This window comes from Leopardus geoffroyi, chromosome D1, assembly GCF_018350155.1.
Source record: "Leopardus geoffroyi isolate Oge1 chromosome D1, O.geoffroyi_Oge1_pat1.0, whole genome shotgun sequence".
Lineage (NCBI taxonomy): Eukaryota > Metazoa > Chordata > Mammalia > Carnivora > Felidae > Leopardus > Leopardus geoffroyi.
In genome coordinates, this window is record NC_059329.1 from 11,558,044 (window position 1) to 11,579,240 (window position 21,197).

Here is a 21,197-nt window from a genome sequence, read left to right on the forward strand (position 1 = left end):
CTGTTTTATTTCTTCCCTTTGGGGAGCTCACAGACCCTCTACCTCATATGTGGGATTAACCACATTCCCTGAGAGCCCTGGGGCTCACAGCAATGTGGTTGTCACAGGCCCTCATAGGTGGGTCCTGATTCTAGGAGGGCAGCTTGGCAAGAGGATTGCTTCTGCTGGCCAATGCAAAGTATTTCTTTCAAGGGATTACACAAGGTCAGGAAACCAGGATGGTATTGTCACATTTCTTTTGGTGACACTCACTCATGTCAGACACAAGATGAATTTAGGACTTTGGGCTACCAAAGGTTCACTATCAATCTTTGGGCTCATGTATCAGGTGTTCATCCATGGTGCTCCCTTCAGTCTACAGCACCCAAGGACAGTGGAGACACCCATGCTCCCCCACCATCTGTAGTACTTCTGCTTTCTGTGGGCTCCATGCCACATGTCAGATGATCCTCTGGGGATGGTCAGGCCATCTCCTCCAAGGGCTTTAGAGATCATGGTTCCACAATGCCAATAGACCCTTATGATCAATGTCTTCTTTTGATTCTGATAGATGTGATGACATCATATTCTTCCAGGTTAGTCTTTAACTGTCTAAAACCAGGGACTTTCCTTCTTCCTCCACCTGTGTGTCCTTCATCTATCCTCCCTGCAGATGGCAGTGTATAGAGTACTACAGTGGAGTCAACATTGAAAGAAATCATATTCTAAAGTGTCCGAAAAAGTCAAAACAAGACTTAATTAGGAATGTCTTAAATTCACCTTCATTTTTTTTTAAGGATACTTTTGCTGGATATAAACTTCTTGGTTGACAGTCTTTCTATCAGAACTTTGAACATGTAATCCCACTTCCTCCTGGCCTCCATGGGTTCTCATGAGAAGTCAGCTGTTAACCTCGTGGAGGATCCTTTGTATTTTTATTTATTTATTCTTTTTTTTATTGGAGGATCCTTTGTAAATGATGAGTTACTTCTCTCTTGCTGCTTTCAAAATTCTCTGCCTTTGGCTTTTGTTATTTTGACTATAATGTGTCTTGGAGTGAATCTCTTTGAGTTTGTCTTCCTTGGAGTTTGTCAAGCTTTTATATGTATAGATTAGTGTTTTTAATCAAATTTGTTAAGTTTTTAGCCATTATTCCTTCAGATTTTCTCTCTGTCCTTTTCTCTAACTCCTTTCCTTCTGGGACTCCCATTATTTATATGTTGGTAATTTGATGGTGTCCTACATGTCTGAGCTCTGAGTTGGGTCAAACAAAGGCAAGCCTTGAGAATGGCTCTCTTCCAGGGAGCCTCCATACAACTCAAATAAAGCTCTTCTCTGAGTATAGGGTTTTTTTGGAGAGTCCAAGCCCATTCTTCCCCTTTTGGCAGCTATTAAGCTGCTAATTTTCAATAAACCATAGTTGTGAGGCTGCTCATTTCCAAGGTTGCTGTGGAGCAAGGGAGAGGGGAATGGGAATAGGGCAAGCTAAAATACTATGAAAACATGATGTTCTTGCTGACATTTGGCCATTTCTTGAGTGAATGATCCTCAAATTGTTGTATATTGTGGTCAAATTCCAGCATTCTAATAAAGTTGATTTTGACTATTTTTGCCAGTGTTTTCATTGCTTTAATGAAGAAGATTTTTGGAGGACCCTCTTCCACCATTGTTATAAGTGCTTTAAATTGTTTACATACACAAGGGCCCTGAACACCCTCCCAGTAGCCCTATCTGAAAGATTGTCAATGAGGCAGAATTTGAGCCATGGCTCAAGCCAAAGTTATAAGGAAACAGAAACTACATAAGATGAGGAAGAGCAAGCAGAAGTTATAAACTGGATGGAAAAAAAAACCAAAACATATTGGGGAAGCATATATTAGTTGGAAGAGAGCAGAGTTAAGAGCAGATGCCCAGAGTTGCTGAGTCACTTAGTGGCCAAACATTAGAGGAAATGCACACAAATTTCTGTGGCTGATATCCCTTCAGACACCTTGAAATCAGAACCGCCCATCTGTTCCTGCTCTTCCTGAGATCTGGTCTGCCTCTCTTGGGATCTTTAAAATAAAGTTCCTATAAAATGAAGTAATTCGAGAGAGTACCTGTTCCTTCGAACCAAAAGAGGCAAATAAAACAGGCAGACAGAGAGAAAGGAAGGAAATTCCGGGCTCAGAACTCAGCATATGTGATGGCACAGCCAAGTCATAAAACAGCCTGGAATGTTTGAAAAGATGAAAATGAGAGCCAGAAAAGAGGAAAAGGCTGAGAAGCAGGAGAAAAGAAACAGTCAGGAGGACAAGGATTGCATTTTGTGGTGGTTAAAGTTGATGCTAAAGGAACCTGGAAAATGTCTGCTACAGTTTCCATGAGGAGAGGGCAGTGCACGGCTTTATATCTTGGATTTCCAGGAGTATTCCAGGGTTTGGTTCTCCCTAAGTTGGGTTAACACCCAGAGACTCCAGACCAAAAAGGGCCTGTCTTCTCAAGCAGAAATTCTCAAAACGTGCTGCCAGGACCAGCAGCATCAGCACCACGCAGGAATTTTCTAGAAATACAAGTTCTCAAGCCCCACCGTAATCCTACAGAATCAGAAACCCTGGTGGTGGGGCCTAACAGTCTGCATTTAACAATCCCTCCAGGTGATTCGGATACATGCTAAAGAACTACAGGTCTGTGAGCTGAGAGAGGTCTATGGACCCAGGAAGGAGAAGCCCAAGTAGAATTAGAGAAACACATGTACACGGAACTTGATGAAGAGAAACATTCACGTTTCATGAGCCCTGCATGTGGCCAGGACTGAGGAGGCCTCACTTCTGGTCACAGGAATCTGCATCCCCATCACTGGTTTGGGGTAGAAGTGTGGAGGAAGGAGATAGAGGGGAGTATTGCATGTGCTAAGGGCAGTAAACTTGAGCCACTTCAGGGACTGGAGGAATCCAGAATATCCTAGATCCAGACTTATCTTAGCATTATTTTAGGTTCCCACTTTAGTTTTCCAGCTGATTAGAGCTACACTGTGCTGACTTCAACATAAACTCAATATTGTAGAAGTAGAAGAGTGATCGTCCTCCCCCAGGTTATGTCTCTTATCCCCTTAATCTGGGACTAGAATGTTCAGGACTGACTTGGTCAATTCTGAGATGGTTCTACCTGTACTCCTACCTCAATGGTAGGCCTTGGGGCAAAGCCAGCTCATTCCTCAGCCTTCAGCAGCTTTGACCACAGAGTTTATTGATCCTCAACATTAAAATCAATAAGAGAACTTTCAAAAAAAATTTTTTTAAGTCTGACCCTGAGCCTGGGAGCAACTGAATCAGAATTTCTGGAATGGGTTGGTATTTTTAGGGTGATTGCCACGGCAACTCTAACACACATCCAGTGTGGAGAACCAGTGATGACTGCAGTTTCCTTGTGAATCCCATCCTCCTGCCCCATAGAAGGAGCACCCTGGGGTGCTGGGAATCTCAAAGGGTCAAGAGATGGAGTGAGGGAAGAAGGTGGACCTGCATTCTGCTAGAGGGTGTGTGTGCCCAACCCAGGGGTTCCGACACCATCCTGAGGACGCTGGACAGTCGCAGACAGACCTGAGATGGCACCGTGTATGTCTGGAAAAGTCACAGTGTGGTGGTGATGCAGTGGGAGGACCAGGTGTGGAGGACTGGAGCCAAAAGCCTGAGGGGAGATGCTGAGAGTGTGAAGGAAGGGGCCACGGAGGAGGAGGAAGAGGAAGACGATGTGGAGGAGGCCAGGTTCACGGAACTCTGTGCGGATTGATGAGGGAGGACCAGGGATAACCCTGGGTTTCTGGCTTAGGCGCTGGCTGCAGGATGATTCCATTCACTGAGCTGGATATAGGGGCTGCCCTAGCTGCCTGGCGCCCAACCCAGGGGTGATTAGTGGCCCCCTGAGAGCCCAATAAAGCAAGTGGCTGGGAGTCTGGGCTCTGGATTGGTTGGTCTGCATATGGAAGGTGCCCTTGCAGGGGAGTCCTTTACTCTCCATAAGAATTAGCGAGCCCTGGGAGGGACAGTCCCTCCAGAGTCACTGAGGCCTAAGGCATCAAAGCATCAGAAAATAAAAAGGTACGATTAGCACAAGTGCCAATTCATGTAGCCCGCTCCCATGTGCCTGGCACATAGCAGATGTTCAGTGGATGCTCATGGAAGAGACAAGCAGCATAGGAGAAGCATTTCTGTCTCTGAAGGCACCCAAGGTGGGTGTGGGAGGGCCTGATCGGATGGTGTCCTATCCCTGACAGGCAGTGAGGAACAGGCCTGAGAGACAGGTGGCAGGAGAGGGATGTTCTAAGGATGCATGAGGGCTCTTCAGAGCAGGAAGTGTTTGAAGAGAGGGGCAATGTCAGCGGGGTCCTGCGAGGAGGACAGAAATGGGACAGCTGGGGAGCCAGGGCCCCAAAACCACCCGGCCTCCATTGCAGGGCTAAGCCGAGCCCCGCAGGCCTTCCCGGAAGTGCCCTCTTGCATTTACCAGCACTGCCCTCCTGCTCCCACCCAAGTCTTAAAGGACCTGAAGCACCTGGGGTTCTGGCAGGAGCCACCATCCTCATCCCAGGTAACGACTCCAGGCCTGCCCTCCCCTCCGGCCTGGGCATCTTCCACCCTTCCCTGGACTTGGCTGGCTACCCAGGCCTCGAATCAAAAGATGACTTACTTCCTTTCTGGTGCCAGCACAAAACAAAGTTTTGCCTTTAGATGGATTTTTCCTCCCATTCTGCCCCACAGTGACCAGACCCCGAGAGGAATTATAAATGACTTCTTGGCTGAACAGTGAGATCTTCATCCGTTCAAGCCCAGAATGTTTGGAGATCAGTGTTGTGCCAGAGATCCCCAGGGGTACATAATGGGGAAGAGGAGAGTGAACTCACTGGACACTTCAGTGCTGATTGTTCTGTCACCAAATGTGTCCTTGACCGTGACGACAGCTTCTGCATACTTGCTTTCATCTATCTCACAACACACCAAGGGGAAGGGGAGCATATTATTTCTGTCATACCCGAGTTGGACACTGAGGCTCAAAAAAGTCAAATAACTTGCCCAAGGGCAAAAGCTGAGAGCCTGCGAGTCCCATGGGGAACATTTTGGCTCGAGCCCTGCCAGGAGACACCATGGCGGCCACTCCTGGGCGTCACTGAAAGCGGTGAGTTTCTTGTCTTTTGCTCAGGAGGCAGGGCTAGTGCAAAGACCACAGATGAACCCCATCCCCACCTTCTCCAGGTGTGTGAACTTGTGTGTGTTAACATAGCTGAGCCTCAGTTTCGTTTACACAAAGAACAGGCTACCTCCTCGAAGCAGTTTTGTACAGATTCTGTGAACCAAGGTACTTAGCATGGCTCAGTACTTGATACAAAGGCGGTGTCCCACAAGCAACAGTTCCCTCCCTGCTCTTTTCAGCCAGGAGCAGTGGTTTGGCCACATGGAAAGAGACCACATGCTCGTTCTCAGAGCTGTGGTTGCGTTGGAACCAGCTCCCTGCTCACGGAGAGACCTGAGCTCGGTGTGATCCCCAGGAGTTGACACCCTGAGGTTTGTGGGCTGTGCGCAGGGCTGTGAGATCTCTGAGCACGGTGCTCAGACTAACCCGGGGGTGGGGACAGCCCACGGATACCTGAGCAGAGGCCCTCGAAGGTCAGGTGGCAATCATGGCCTGTGTTCACTTGGCTGCACAGTGCCACCAGGAGCCCGGGGAGGCTGAACTTCCCGGTGGCCATTCCACAAGGTCAAGCAGCTTCCCTGAACCTCTCTATACCCCTCCCCAGGCCTTCTGCTCTGCACACTCCAAGAACTCATTAAATCCTTCCTTGATGGTATATCCATTCCCTGGTTCTCACACCACAGATTATAAGCTCTCCCAACAGGAGATTCCTTTTGTTGATGCTGAAATAAACTCTTTCCAACTTCAACTTTGAGATCCGGCAAACAGGTCAGAGGCCACCCTGACCATGACCTGACTCTAGAGGGTGCTGCTCCTGCCCATCCGTGCAGCCCTGACTGATGTGCCTTTATTTATTCAGTCTGCTCAGCTCAGCATTTATTCTGGAGAAAAAGCCATCCTGGCCTCTTGGGACCTTCTCTTAATAGACTGGTTTTGCAATGGCTGATCCCACCCTGCTGTTTCCTATCAATTTAGCTGCTTTGCCAACTTACTCTCATTACAGTCTCCTCTTAAGCTTTTCAACCTCCTACATTCAGTGCAGGCTTAACCGGCTGCTTCTCTTCACTTGGAAGGACCAATGCCAGAAAAGGGTGGATCTGAGGCAGACCTGGAAGCCGGGAACACAGGTCGCCCCAAGCCTCAGCTTCCCACCACCCTCTCTGTACTGGGTCTGTCCCACCCTCTTGGTACCTTGGATCCTGCAGTTGACAGAGAAACAGAGGCTGTGTGGCTCACAGACCCCCTAGGATTATTTCCTGACTTCACGATACCTGATGCTTCATATTAGCATCATGAATCCAGACCATGGAGGGCCCAAGCCCACCTCCAAAGAATACTTTTCCAAAAAGTTCACATGTGTGTGAAGTCCCTTTCCCCACCTACACTGCCCATTGCACAATTTCCACCGAAAGCCCATCCTCAACATCAGCAGAAGAACCTATGTGCTGTGACCGGCACTGAGGATATTCCTGGGGAAAATTAAGGGACAAATGCAATGCTCATTCCAATGAAAAGATATGTGACCTCAGAGGTCTAATGTAAATTCTTACCTTGAAGAGGCACAAGACAGCATAGTGATTAGGTACGCAGGCTCCAGACTATGGATTCAAATCCCAGCTCTGTCACTTCCTAGCTGTGTGATCTTGGGCAAGACGCTTAACCTCTTTGTGCCTCAATTTCCTCGTCTTTAAAATGGAGAAAATAAGAGCAATCATCTCATAGGACTGCTGCAAAGGTTAACAGTGTTGGTACATATAAACTGCATAAAACAGTGCGCAGCACATAGCAGGTGTTCAGTAAAAGCATTTGTTATCAGTTTCCTCTTGGAGGGTAGAGGGGGGTGCTTTTGTACTTGGTGAGTTCCCTGAGCATACACAGGTAGAAGTTTGCAAATGAATATAAGGTCTCTCAATATCCTGATGTTTTGCTTGGGTTCTCCCAACTCCCACAAATCATAGGTCACAAAGTACCAAGATTATAGAAGTGCCACACGCTGTCTATAGGGAAGATGAACCCAATGTAGCTACCCCACTGCACTGCTCCTGCCAGTTTTGAGAGAAGTCCCCATCAACATCCAACTGAAGAAGCATGTATTAACGTAACCCTAATTGTCCAACTTCGGCCATGGCAGGATCAACACAAACAAACCACATAATACCCTTCACTCATGTCTTCACCTTCTGCAAGTGGCATAGGGGTTCTCAAATATTTGATTTACATTTAGTTTAAAACATATTTTAGCCATCTAGACAATTACGAAAATGTGTAACATGCCCAATTTTGGTACTTGGAGACCACCACCCCATTAACTTAGGATACGAGATTAACTCATTTTTATACAGACCTCTGAATGAAGTTTTCCTCTTTTAATTAAAGCATGCCCTGAGACTAAAAGTCAAGCTGTGCAAACCCCATTGTAACTATTAGCAACGACTTAACTGTGTTAAGTCAGGATTCCTTGGTGCAATGCAACTGAAACCAAAATCTGGAATTAAGCTGGGTCGTGAAATGAATATAACTCTGTAATTTGATGCATGGTTCCTGACTTCAACTGCTGACGCTCATCAAAATGGCATCACTGTTCTCACTGACTGATTTTATCCTACATAGGTATCGGCAATGTGGAATTATAAAATGAACGCGTGCTAATAAAACACTGCTTTGTCTCAAATATTTAAGGGCTCCAAATAAAGATTTTATCTTTAAAAGGAGTTTGAGACCCTACACTAACGGTTATATTAGTATGCCACAGTTCCCCTCAAAGCCCACCTGCATATCTCCTTCAGGGTAATCTCTCCATTATACACAACTGTGACTCTCTCCTGCTTTAACGGTCTCAGAAGCTCCCCCCACACTTCTCATTAGACAAAGGAGGACTTCTTGGCTTGGCTGCCACTTATTCACAGGTGTCAGACCCTGTTCTAGGTCCACAATCACAAAACTACTTGCTTCCCAGAAAATATCAGGTGTTTCATGCTGTTCCCTTGGTCCCAAATGGCCTTGTTCTCTCTTCCCCTCCTGGCCATATCCACGCCCCTGCCCCAGCTCATTGCTGACATTCATCAGTCAAGGCCCAGCTCAAGCAGTCTCCTTACCCAGCCACACACCTTATTCATGCTCCAGAATGAAGCACCTTGCACCTGGCCCTTATTGAAATGATTGGTGCACATCTCTAATCTCCCCCACATGATTATGAGTTTCTGCTGAAATAGTGAGATACTTATCTCCACGTTCTGGTACATGACAAGCATTCAATAAAAATGAAGGGAATGAGTATGGAGGGGAAAGGGAGGGAAGGAGGAAAGAGGAGACAGGAAAAGGGAGGACAGAGGGAGGGAGGAAGGGATGGTCAGAGGTTAGCATGACAGATTGGGGAGGACCCGATCCTCCACAGTGATCATCCTCACAAAACTAAACACGGCTTCTCATGCCACACTGCTCACCTCCTAGGAACATAAAAGACCTTCCAGATTAAGCTATGGCTGGACTACCTATGTGACTACTCTGTTACTTGCTCTTTCTTTTTTTTTTTTTTTTTTCTCAACGTTTATTTATTTTTGGGACAGAGAGAGACAGAGCATGAACGGGGGAGGGGCAGAGAGAGAGGGAGACACAGAATCGGAAACAGGCTCCAGGCTCTGAGCCATCAGCCCAGAGCCCGACGCGGGGCTCGAACTCACGGACCGCGAGGTCGTGACCTGGCTGAAGTCGGACGCTTAACCGACTGCGCCACCCAGGCGCCCCTGTTACTTGCTCTTTCAAGATACTAGTACCTTTGGTGTAATTTCAGTTTCATGATAATAAAAGTAATGAGACAGAATCACTCCTCCTATACAGACAAGGAAACTGAGACCCAGACATGTAAAGTGACAGGCCAGGGTTAGAACCCAGGATTCCACAGAGAGCCTGATCTGATCCCCCTAAGGGCCCCAGTTTACCTCCCATTGTGTGCTTGCACGTATGTGTACGGGAGCACAGACAATTTGGCAAGGCACTGTGGGGGCTGGGGGCTTAGTCTTTTCTACTAAACACATGATTCAACTAAGGCTCGTCTTATTGTGAATCAGAGGCAGCATTTTGTTTTGGGCTTTTTATTCTGCACAAATACGTTGGTATGGAAACCACATTTCTGAGGTTACGATCGAAACACCATTTGCCTCCATTGGTTTTCTTAAAACCTTACATGCTGATAGTAGGTGGGAAATTTCTACATTTGCCACATCAGTTCTTTCTTGGCAACAAGCAACTATCTGTAAATGGTTGTACAGTAATTGTAGCAAACTCTTTCAAAATATTTCATATTTGTGCTCTTTCAGCAAATAACAAATATAGCCGTGTTTTAGTGTTTGCCTGCAACTAGCCCATGAACCCCTCGAAGACAGTGCTATTCTTCTATTCAGTTCTGGGTATTCCAGGCTCAAGATGGGGCATGATAGCAAGGAGACATTCAATAAATGGGGTTTGAGTGGATAAACGTGACAAGTGGCAGATGTACCAATCCAGATTAGAAGCAATAACCTGTTACATTTGCCTAGCTCCACACAATCTCCGAGGCCTTCTGGTTATTTCATTTGACTTGGTCTCCCCATCTACTCTGTGAGTTATGTAGAACATATGTTATTAGTCCCGTTACATAGAGGAGAAAATAGGAACTTCGCAAAGTCCAGAGACAGCTGGGCTCAATCACAAGGGATGAAGGCCAGTTCGGAACCCAAGCTCCAGGGGTCCTGGACCTGGCCTCCCCAAATGCTTCCCACGCATCATGTGATGGAAACCCAAACCACGGTCTCCAGCATCAGTCTCCAACACCCTGGACGTCCTCTTCTATTTATTCTCCTGTTTTATGAGCATCTTCTACAGTGATTCTCCTTTATTTTTTTAAGTTTGTTTATTTTGAGAATGAGGGACAGCACACATGCACATGTGTGCAAGGACGGGAAGGGGCAGAGAGAGAGGGAGAGAGAGAGAGAATCCCAAGCAGGCTCCACACTGCTAGTGCAGAGCCCATCTTGGGGCTCGATCTCACAATGAGATCGTGACCTGAGCCGAAATCAAGAGTCAGAGGCTTAACCGACTGAGCCACCCAGGCGTCCCTACAGTGATTTAATTTTATATTAATTGCCGTGGGCTGCCCTAACAGAATACTACAGACTGCATGGTTTAAAGAACAGAAATCTATTTCTCACAGTTCTGGAGCCTGGAAGTCCAAGATCAAGGTGCCATCACGGTCAGGTTCTCGTGAGAACTCCCCTCTTGGCTTGCTGATGACCAACTTCTGACTGTGTCCTCCTATATAGCCTCTTCTCTGTGCTTGTGAGGAAAGAGAGTGCTGGTGTCTCTTCCTTTTCTTATAAGGACACCAGTGAAGACCTCATTCAACCTTAATTACCTCCCAAAGGTCCTATCTCCAGATACAGTCACATTGGGGGTTGGGGTTTCGACACATGCATTTGGGGAAGACATAATTCTGTCCATAACAAGTTCAATCCAGATTTCTCCAAAATGCATACAGATTGTATCCTGGCTCCTCTCCCACAGACCTCCCCTGACCCTACACATCCATTTTTCTAATTAGCTTTGGCTTGCCTTTGTTTTAGCGAATTCTGTCTGTGAGAGAGTTCTGGAATATAGTTCATTTGTTCACTAGAGTTTTGTCCCTGTGTTTATCTCAGTTAATTTCTGAGGGCCAGTGAGTGGGAATCATGAATCACTCTATTTTTCCACTGAGCATGAGTCTGGGGACTGCCATGAGGGGTGGGGGAGGGAGGGTGGCTGATGTAAAGTGGAGCCCCCTGAAATGTAGCCAGGGGCACTTTATAGCATCTGGAAGAGTGGGTGGGGTCTACTTTTGTCATCTCACCTCTGTCTCACATGATGGGCTGCAGTAAATATCAGCCCCTACAGAGACCAGAAAGAGAAGCCAGCCTCGTTCTGGGCTGCTTACTTAATAAGACCCTGTCCAATAGGGGCAGGACCAGGATGAGGCAGGAGCCAGCCCACCCTGTGAGATCCTGAGAGCCATGCCTCACTTAACCTCACCCCTAGGCCTGACCCTGCTGTCCTGGACCTTTTTGATCGTACCCTCCCTCAAAGGAGAAGCTCGCAGGGCTGAGGTCACATGCCCACCCAGAGCCCATGTGCCCCCTTCTAGACCCTGGAATTCAAGTGGCCCTGAGGCTGCATTCGCCTCTTTCCCTGAGGGCAGACCCCACTGGTGGGCACAGCCCTAGGCAGGAGGAATGCCCTCCTGGCTGCCTACGAGGCCCTGTGCAGGAGGGCAGGGATCAGGAGGTGGGAAGAAAAGGTAGCCACACGCCAGTTCTCCCCATCCTGCCATGCCCCAGGAAAGAATCCAAGGATTCTAGGATTCTAAATTTGAATCTGGTATTCTACATCTTTAAGGAGGTATATTTGTCATGGCAAGACATTTTCAATTGAATGATCTGCTACTTTGATGTGTTACTTTTAACTCTTTAGACATATGGTATATTCCATCCATGCTCCTGCCCAAGCCCCACAAATGTTCAAGTGGACCTGGGGGAAGCAGTCTTGAGAGGCTGACTTAAGATTCAGAAGCTCCCATGGGCACATGACCACACATACGTGCACACACACACATATGCACACGTGCACATGCGCATATATACAAACAAGCTAGTACCAGAGGTCTGTGTTTCTTATATGTGACCACTGATTCTTCCTAATTATTTATGATCACATCTGCCAGCGTAAAGTGTTGAGGTGGTGTGTGTGTGTGTGTGTGTCATGGGGAGGAAGAAGCTAAAGGTGGGGGGAGCCCTGTACATGGAAACTGGCCAGAGTTCGATCTGCCTCTTCAAGGTTAGGGGAGAAATTCTGTAGAGCCTTATCCCAGACTCCCTTTATGTCTCCTCTTCCCTCAAGACCTTCAAGTTTCATAGAATATACATACCAGTATACACACAAATATACACACAGACATGTGCCCAAAAACACACAGAGACCACACACACACACACACACACACACACACACACACACGCAGACACAGACACACAAAGATACACATACACAGGCAGACACACAGATACATAGACACACACACAGTATGGATCCTATCACTTCCCAGAAGACGCTACCAGTCCCTCAGACTCTCCTCTTTTCTGCTACCTCCCACCACCAGCTTTGACCCATTAGGATTGAGTGTACAAAAAGTGGTCCATCTTTTGTTGGCCCCAGGACACTACGATGCTGTACTGTCTTGGATGTGCATGCAGAGGTGACACTGGACCCCGTCCAAGGTCACTCTCAGCTGAAAGGTTCCAGGTCCCAGCCCCAGGCCAGGCTAGGCCACGACTAATGTCACTTCTTGATTGTGCCCATTACCAGGGCCATGAATACAAATGAGCGCAGCCTGGGGCCCTTTCTTTTGGGGTCCTCATTGGCAGTGCACCCTACCAGGCCCACCACATGCCCCTGGGTTTAAGAGGTTCTTGGACCCAAGCTGTTGGCTACTGGTTCATGTAAGGGACAGAGCAGAAGAGTGGAGGGGATGCTCTGGCCCCTGGGGGGTCACAGAGATGGCCTAAGTAGCCCCCTCACAGCCTCACCTTCCGCTCCGCCCCAGGGTCCCTTCGAAAAGACTGCCTGGAGTCTGGCTTTCTCCCTGAGTCCCAGCCTGGCCTCCACCTGCTCCAGCCCCTCCCAGCCAGGATCCGCTCTGCAAATACAGGGCCACCGCCAAGTGTGGGAACAGTAAATCTTCCCTCGCTCTTTTATTCATGCCCTCACCTCTGCAGACAGTGCCGAGGCAAAATAAACCCCACAAAATCCCTGTGGGCTCCAGCAGTCTGGCAGTCTCTTCTTTGCTCTTCTCTGCTCCCCTCCGGAGGGCAGAGGCTGGAGAAGAGACCCACCCGCCTCCCAGGAGGGCGATAACCCCCTCTTATCCTCCTCCCAAGGGGGATCAGTGAGCACCTCATGCCAAGCCCCAGACCAGGATCTGGGGACCAGACATGAGTGAGACCTGGGCAAAGTGGGAAAGCGATGTTCATGGCTTCCGGGAGCAACGCTACATGTACATCACCTTCCTAGCCTCCCCCAAATTGCAGGAGGGCTTCTGGGCCTGGGAGGATCAGGCTGTGTGCCCAGAACATTAGGTGAAGCGAGGTACGGCTGTCCTGGCTGCCATCTGAGGGACCACCGTAGGGAAGGACGGACAGCCAGGTCTGTGGGAGACTTGCTCCGAGGGCCTCAGGGCCAAGGCACTATCTGCTAACGTTGCAGCCTTGACAAAACCATCCAGACCTCGAGAATTCCCGGGAACCTTCTCTTCCTCCAACTCTGGGTCACCAGGGAAGCTTTCTTTTAAGCCCGATTGGACTGGAGGAGGCCGAGGGGCACTAGAGTTTACAGAAATGCCTTTTATACAGAAGGGAGGCAGCAGACTTAGCGTGACCCACTGGTTTGCCCAGATGGTAGTTTCAGTGTTAAAACCAGGTCAATCCTAGGCAAATTGGGAAGATAGGGTCACCCTGACTGAAGGGCCATGGGAAAGGATTCTCCCCCTGTGAGGCTGGTAACATGGCCAGGAACGGGGACATCTTGGACCAAAGCTGCCTGTTAATGGTTCTGGTAGCCAAAACCTTTCCTCACTACTCGTCCTCATGCACGGGGAGAGGCTGGGGAGCAGAGGGGGTCCTGCGGCCAGCTCAGGAGCTGTCAAGAGAAAATGGGCGAAAGGAAAGTGTCCGTGGGTCTTTGAGGTAAGGAGGAAATTCCCTCAGTGTCTTTAGGAGTCTGCGGCCCATGAGGCCCCACACAGAGCCCAGGGTGTCGGGAAGGAGCTGAGGAGCAGCTGAAACAGTGCCAGTCACCGGGCTCAGCCTGTCCTGGAACCCTTCACCCCTATACAAACGCTGGACAGACGGACATGGGAAAGACAGCTTTTCAAATTGCCTGGTGCTGTCTCTCCCCTTTCCCCCAGGACCCAGAGGGCGAGCCTCAAGGGAGAGCAGCTGTGAGTGCCTTCCTCTTATGCGCCTGAGGAGCCAGAACAGTCTTGGTCCTTTAGATCCATCCCAGGGAACAGGCAGCTGTCCATTGTGTCCCAACTACAGGGTGTGGGGCAGATGTCTCCAGGGGTGACGGAGGTTTGCGTGAAAGCTGACAAGGCAGATCCCATGGAGACCACCCGGCCCAGACTCCCTATTTGACAGGTGAGAGCCCAAGTTGGAGGGAGGCTGAGTCGTTAGCTCAGGAAAGCAAACTCCCAACTGGTTGGAGACCTAGATTGGGACTCTACACCCTCAGAGGCCACAGCCAAAGATTCCTGGGGAGGGAGGAGGCTCAGGAGATGAGCCCAGCCCTGTGAGCCCCCCTGCCTTCCTGCAGCCCTCACCCCGCTCTGGGAGAGGCACACAAGGGCAAGACCGGCGCCTTCTGGAGCCAGGACTCCTCTTTCCATTCCGTCTGAGTCCCCAGCTTGGTCTGCTCCAGCACCAACCCCAGGTACAAACCCTCCAGTGGCTTCCCCTGGGCTGCCCTGACCCAGGGCCTCCAGGGCACGAGAAGTGTGCCCGCCTGCCCCGCGTCTTCCTGTCCAGGTAATGGAATGTGTACGAAAGATAAGCCTCGTCCTCAGGAGTAGGAAGCTACTCCAGGCCTGCTACTAGGAACTCTTCTAGATGCGATGGTATTCAAGACAGTTTAAACAGCCGTGAGCAACCCTGGGCTCCAATGGGCCAGCAGGAGGCAGAGCCCCAAGGGTGAAATGTACCCCAAGAGTGCATTCTGATGTATCTGAGTAGAGGGGTGGGGGGATCCGGACCAGATATGCTGAGAGAGGCTGAATAGTGTAGCTGGGTTCTCTCTTCACTAGCCTGGAGGGTCCTAAGTGCATGGCCAGGAGAGGGCAGAGCACAGAAGGCAATAGAGAGACTGGGGAAAACCATCCCCTGACAGCTGCTGTACCAGCTTTTAGCATTTATAGCATTTCCAGTTTTGTCCTACTGTGGGTGAGCCCAGCACTTCCAAAAATAAAATGTAGGAAAGAGCTTGAGAAATGTTCCTCAGGAATGGCAGGCCTGCCCCCTCATTCACAGCAGCCCTTCTAGGAAAAGCAGGACCCCACGGAAGTTCTAACAAGTAGAGAGAGCCTGCATCCCACTATACCTTCCAGACCCCGAAAGCACAGAAAAGGAGAAGGTTTCCACCCTGGGCATGGCAGCCAGGAGCAACCTGCTTACAAAGTCTCCTGGGGCTCACAAGCTCTGCCCAGGCAGGTGCGATGCTGAATCCTTGGAAGGGACAGACAAGTTTCCTGCACAGAAATGCCCTGACTTATTCCACGATAGTCCCCTAGAGCTCCCTTCGCAATTATTGCCTCACCACGCAGCTTTGTGCCTGGCTGGCCACTAATAATTTATTACAAATAAGTCTCCTCGCTCCAATAAGGCAGTCAGTTTCTCAACCTCTGAATTCCCTACAGAGCTTAACACAGCTGGGCACCCAGCTGGTCCTCATTAAAATCCTTCTGGACCTGAATTTTCCCACCCTTCCTTGCCCCCATCCCCACCGCTGCACTCCAGCAGCTGGCCCAGGAGAAAGAGCCCAGGCACTCTTTCTCCTCATTTTCCTAAGAGTTGGATTGGCGGGTGCCAGCCAACAAAGGAAGAGCAGGTGGGAGCCTCTGAGTCTGCAGATCTGACTGGTAGCTTGATGAAAGATCCTGGGATCTTCTGTAGGTAAACAGGGAATCACTTTTAGCAAATTCTCTAGTTAGGGTTCTCTTTATCGTCCTCCTGTGGAAGATACTCATTTGTAACGTTTAAGTCAGGCCATCAATCTCACAGAGAACTGGAAATCTGTCAGAATATTGCCTAAGAAGGGTCTCTGGCAGGAGCCACTTAACTTCTTCCCAGGTTTTGGTTGCCTCACCTACAAAAAGCAGGGATGGCGATGCATTTGTGCAGGCAGGTGACTCCACTAGGTGATAAAGAACCTTTCACGTCTACACTGCTGTGCAACACTGAACCATCTCGTTCATCCATGTGCCAAATGGTGATGTGGGTGTGGAATAAAAAGACCCAGGGTTCACTGGCGCTTACTAGTGGCTGGTCTTGGGGAGATGCTTCCTCTTTCTGAACTAATTTTCTTGCCTATAAAGTGGGCACAATAATAATATCTTCACCGCATAGCTAGTGTGAGATCTCAATGAGGTACATGTGAGCTGTGTTGATAAACTGTAATAGCCCCATGTTACTGATTATTAACCGGCTACAATGACTATGATAAAGGAAAACCTCCCTTTAAATAAGCAAACACTCACAGGGACATGAGTAACACTGAAAAGATTATAGTTGATGGATTTGCAGGTAACTCTTTCCTGCCCAGGGGGATCAGCTGCCCTGAACCTGCCTCTTGAGATGGGGACTCACCAGAGTCAGGTGGTAAATGTTCGAGCTCAGGGAAGAGGCTGGAGATCTAAGAGCCGGGTGGTGGGGGTGGGAGGGAATGAGGCTGTCTGTCACCTACCAGAGTCTCTCCCCCACCACTTCTGCAATGTGAGAGCCAACTCCCAGCAACCCCTCCCAGGTAATACAGCGACAGTAAATCGAGGTCCTTATTTTTTAGTGCACTTCTCCAAAAGTGAGCAGACCTTCCAGGAATGAATATTCATTTGTACTACCCCTCCAAAAAAATGCTGATAAATTCATGAAAAAGTTGTTATTGCTAAACGCTAATTGCATTTCCTTGGGTAAGCACCATAAAAAATTCATTGCACTTTTTAGAAACAAGATGCCAAGTGCATTTTAATTGCTAGAGAGAAGAGAGTCGGGGAGAAGCTTAACCAGGAAAATGCTAACTGGGCATAAACTCAGAAAGAAATCTCCCCGAGACAGAAGGCCCAGTGCTGGAACAGGAGCCAAGGAGACAGAGGTCTCATGAGGAAGCCGGAGCCTCCCAAGACAGCACTGACTTGGGGTGGGGGGAAGGTCCTCAAACCTGTGCACCAGCCCATCTGGACGGCGGGGGCTCTTTGCTGCAGGTTATGACACGTAGATTCAAGAAATGTAAAGAATTGAATAAGTGAATGCCCAGATTCTAGAGAGAGGAGCAGGAGTCAGATCCGGAGATTTAAGAAACATGTATGGGAGGAAAACTGCAATTCTATCCTTTTAGCGTGTATGTGTGTGTGAGAGAAAGAGAGACAGAGACAAAGAGTGTGTGTGTGAAAGAGAGACCGACAGAGACAGAGACACAGATAGAGAGTGCGTGTGTACGAGAGAAAGAGAGACACAGAGAGCAAGAGAAAATGAGGGACTGAGACCCTATATCACTTCACTCCAAGACAGCAGTCCTTGAACCAGTTCACAGAACTGTCATTATAAAAGCAAAGTCCTAACTGAAGGCCAACCAGAGCATTCTTAAATGTCCCCGACCCTGCCCGGTCGGGTCAGCCACAGCCACTTGAGAACACGCAAAGTGGGGAGGATCCTGACTGCATGGGCTTGCCCAGCCTTGACCCCATCTGCCCAGAAGCCTCGGGGCCAGGGGCTCCTCTAAGGAGGCACTTTCCTTGCCTGAGAGACATGGAGAAAGCGGTCCCAGGGCATCCCCGAGCATCCTCCCAAAAGATGCGTGCAGGGAAGGGCAGAGGGGGAAGGCCGGGTACCCAGCTGCCGCCAGCAGCATCTTCCTCACCCGCCCCTCCCCCCACTTTTCCAGCCCAGCCCCATCGGCTCTCCCGTTACTGAGGCTCCCTGGTGAGAAAGAGGGACTCAAAACCAGGGCCGAGAGGAGAGGCCCGGACCCGGAGGCTGGCCTGCGGGCGATGACTGTCTTGTGCGAAAGGAGGTCCGTGCCTTCTGCACCTGGGTCTGCAGCTCCTCCTCCATCTGGCGGGCCTGCCAGAGACCCAGGAAGAAGCGTGAGGCTGTGTGCGGTGCGGTGGAGGAGGAATAGGGCTGGGAGAGGGGGGCCTGGGCTGACGGAGGAAGGAGCCAGACCCACGATGGCCCCAACACCTACCAGCCGAGAAATTTCCATTTGAGGAAACCACCGTTCAGAACCTTGGTTTCCACTTCTATCAAATGCAGCTAAAACTATTTCTCTAGGTTTTCTGTAAGGCTTGAATGAGAACAGGGGTTTATGTGTCCCCTGAAACTCTAAAATGTACTACCGGCCACCTGCCCCTGTGCCCAACCCTGGGGAGAGATGCTTCTCATCATCACGCCCTGCATCTGTTAAGTACTTTACACAGAGGACCTGTCTTCATGCACATTATCCTCCTGGGCCCTCCCACTGAACGGATGAAGCCAAGTGGCTTGCCTGATGTCACACAAGAATTAATCCCCTGCTGAACCCACACTGCAAAATGCCGAGCTCTCTCCAAAGTGCAGGGAGTGCAGGCACTCACAACTGCCTTAGAAAGCAGGAACGAATGATGGTCGGAAATATCCCCACGAACAACATGAGGACCACCCACCACAAGCCTAGGGCTGCACGGCTGTCTCGTGGTAATCTTACCTCACTACATCGCCACAGGAGCATTCGAGGTAGCCGTGAGCTACTACCAAGAAACTGGGGCTTGCCAAGGTTAGGAACGGGCCGAAGCTCACCCAGTAAATGGCAGATCTGGGCTACAAACTCAGGTCCACTCTTCCCTAGCTAATACTTAAATTGATAGCAATCCAATGCATTCGGTGCTATAAGCATCACTTCCTCCTCCCCATCTAGGGACCGTTCTCCAGCCCCAAGCAGCGCCCAGACCTAAGAGCTGAGCGTCACCCAAGGGTTGGGTCCTTTATAAAGCTGCCCGCCCACCCCTGCCCCCACACTCACCCTCGCAGTGTCATGGATCCAGTCCAGGAACTCGGCAACCTTGGCGTAGACGCCAGGATGATTGGGCTCCGCACAGCCGCGGCCCCAGCTGACCACCCCCACCAAGTGCCACGTGCCCCCGTCCAGGCACACCAGGGGGCCCCCGCTGTCACCCTGAGGGATCCAGACGTAGAGACACAGAGAAGCGGGCAGTTAGTCCTTCCTGGTGGAGGCGCACCAGAACTCCCCAAAGCACACCCTCTACGCTAGGCCCCTTCTGCTTCCAGCACGGATCTCCGCTCGCCTCGTCCCTCCATTAATCCTTAGCTGCACTACTCAACTCGCCTAGACACCCATCCTCCTAGAGAGGCTGCTCAGACCAGGGGCCAAGCCCCAGCAGGAAACCCCTCATCCCCGCCCCCGACCACGGTCCCGCTCACTGCTGCACCTGGCACGCGTCGGCCCTCCCGTCCACGTAGCCGGCACACAGCATGCGGGGGGTAAGGGCCCCGCTGTACATGCAGGAGCTGTTGCAGAGCCGGGTGCCCAGCAGGGGCACCACCGTGTCCTGCAGCGTGTCTGAGTTGTGGGCTGCGGGAGGCAGACATGGAGATGGAGGGATACAGAGCCGGGCCGTGGGGCACAAAGCAAGGCCAGGAAGACACAGCAGCTGGAGGGAAGGTGGTTAGAGGCCCCGGAGACATGAGACCCAAAGAGCAGAGCCCAAGGTGGGAGCTGTGGACCCCGGGAAGGAGGCAGGGGTCTGTCAGACTTAAGAGTGAAGAAGGCCAGAAAAAGGGCAGGGGTATAAAAGGCCTGGCTTCAGGGGAAACTCAGAAGGTGTTCTCCCAGGAAGACCCAGGCAGGGGAGACTGAGGCCAACGATGACACCAGAGAAAAAGGGGGTTGGCACTGCCATTTGGCCCGGGGGGGAGGTGGACATGGGAGGTAGAGGTGCGTCACCTTGGGGGAGGATGCTCCCCCACTCCCCCACCCCTTTTGTACCCAGGGCCCTGGGAGCTGACTCACTGTGGCTGGGGTCGGTGTGGCCCCAGCCAGACACCCAGCACTGTGAGCCCCTTGGGAAATCTTGCTTCTCAGCTGGCAGGCACACAGCACCCACGGTGTCTGTAGAGAAGCAGGTGGTTCTGGGCTCCACTCAGGCTCAGCTTCCCTTCCCCACCACCTCACCCTCAGCCTCGGGGAAGAACCAGGCCTGGCAGTTCCTCCTCACCCCCTTCTCAAACAACCTTGGTTCCCGGCCTCCACCAACCAGGTCTCCTGTAAGGTTGTGCAGGTCGTGCACCGTACCACATTGCAGGGGGGGCCACCATTCGCACAGAGGACAATGTATAAACTGCAGTGTGCAGGGTGCCTTCTAGGCTGGGCAGTGCACACCCCCAACCCGGGGACTGAGGGAGAAGGAGAATTCCTTCTGAGCATCTGTACTCCTTTGGGACTTCACTTGGGGTGTTGGATCCCTCTTGCGGAATTGTTTCCAAAAGTGTGGCAAGTCCTATGGTTGGGGCCCACACTTGTCGTCAGGTGGCACGTAGACATGCCATTAAATAATCTCTGATGCGTGAGGGGAGGAAGGGTTTTCTTCCGGGTTCTCCTTCAGTCCCTCGAACTACATCATGGAGAAAGATTCCATGGGGTGCCCCTGTGTGGCTCTCCCAGTGCCTGTCAACTTCCCCCTAAATACAGAGACAGCAGGCCCAGACGCCAAATTCTGCAGAGGACTTGAACACTGGCTTGTTTTTGCTCTGTGTTTTCATGGTTGTTACCTATTTGCTACAAGTAATGTGGGCCCTCCAGTTAGGCAGTAGCTTGAAGTTCCCCTTTTAAATGTATTTAAGTCAATTTAGGGGCGCCTGGGTGGCTCAGTCGGTTAAGCATGCGACTTCGGCTCAGGTCATGATCTCGCTGCTTGTGGGTTCGAGCCCTGCGTCGGGCTCTGTGCTGACAGCTCAGAGCCTAGAGCCTGCTTCGGATTCTGTGTCTCCCTCTCTCTCTGCCCCTCCCCTGCTCACGCTATGTCTCTCTCTCCCCCTCTCTCTCAAAAATAAACATTAGGAAAAATAAATGTACTTAAGTCAATTTAGAAATATGAACTGTTGAGCAAAAGTTCAGAGTCACGTAGGCCCAAGGGTATGTGGCAACACTGGGATTTGGGAAACCCAAGGCCATGGGTGGAGGTGGGAGAGAGGAGTGCTGAGTGTATGTGAGTGTGTGCGTGTGTGTGA

The 21,197-nt window shown here is 50.3% G+C and overlaps 1 protein-coding gene across 8 annotated transcripts in view; it reads right to left on the reverse strand.

The window, feature by feature from the left end:
- Positions 1 to 21,197, reverse strand: part of TMPRSS5 (transmembrane serine protease 5) — a 92,000-nt gene that overhangs the window by 42,918 nt on the left and 27,885 nt on the right. For 2 of the 8 annotated variants that reach the window (XR_006713737.1, XR_006713738.1), the window contains exons 10-13: positions 19,981 to 20,079; positions 19,400 to 19,542; positions 18,973 to 19,125; positions 6,699 to 6,833 (exon numbers count right to left, since the gene is read on the reverse strand). Coding sequence is in view for 6 of the 8 variants with exons in the window: in XM_045482847.1 (XP_045338803.1) it covers positions 6,821 to 6,833; positions 10,335 to 10,453; positions 18,973 to 19,125; positions 19,400 to 19,542; positions 19,981 to 20,079 (527 nt within the window). In the remaining 2 variants the exon portion in view is untranslated. Of the gene's footprint in view, positions 1 to 6,698; positions 6,834 to 10,334; positions 10,459 to 16,292; positions 18,036 to 18,972; positions 19,126 to 19,399; positions 19,543 to 19,980; positions 20,080 to 21,197 lie in introns of those variants that run through there. The other 6 variants (XM_045482851.1, XM_045482845.1, XM_045482847.1 and 3 more) reach the window with 5 other exon arrangements.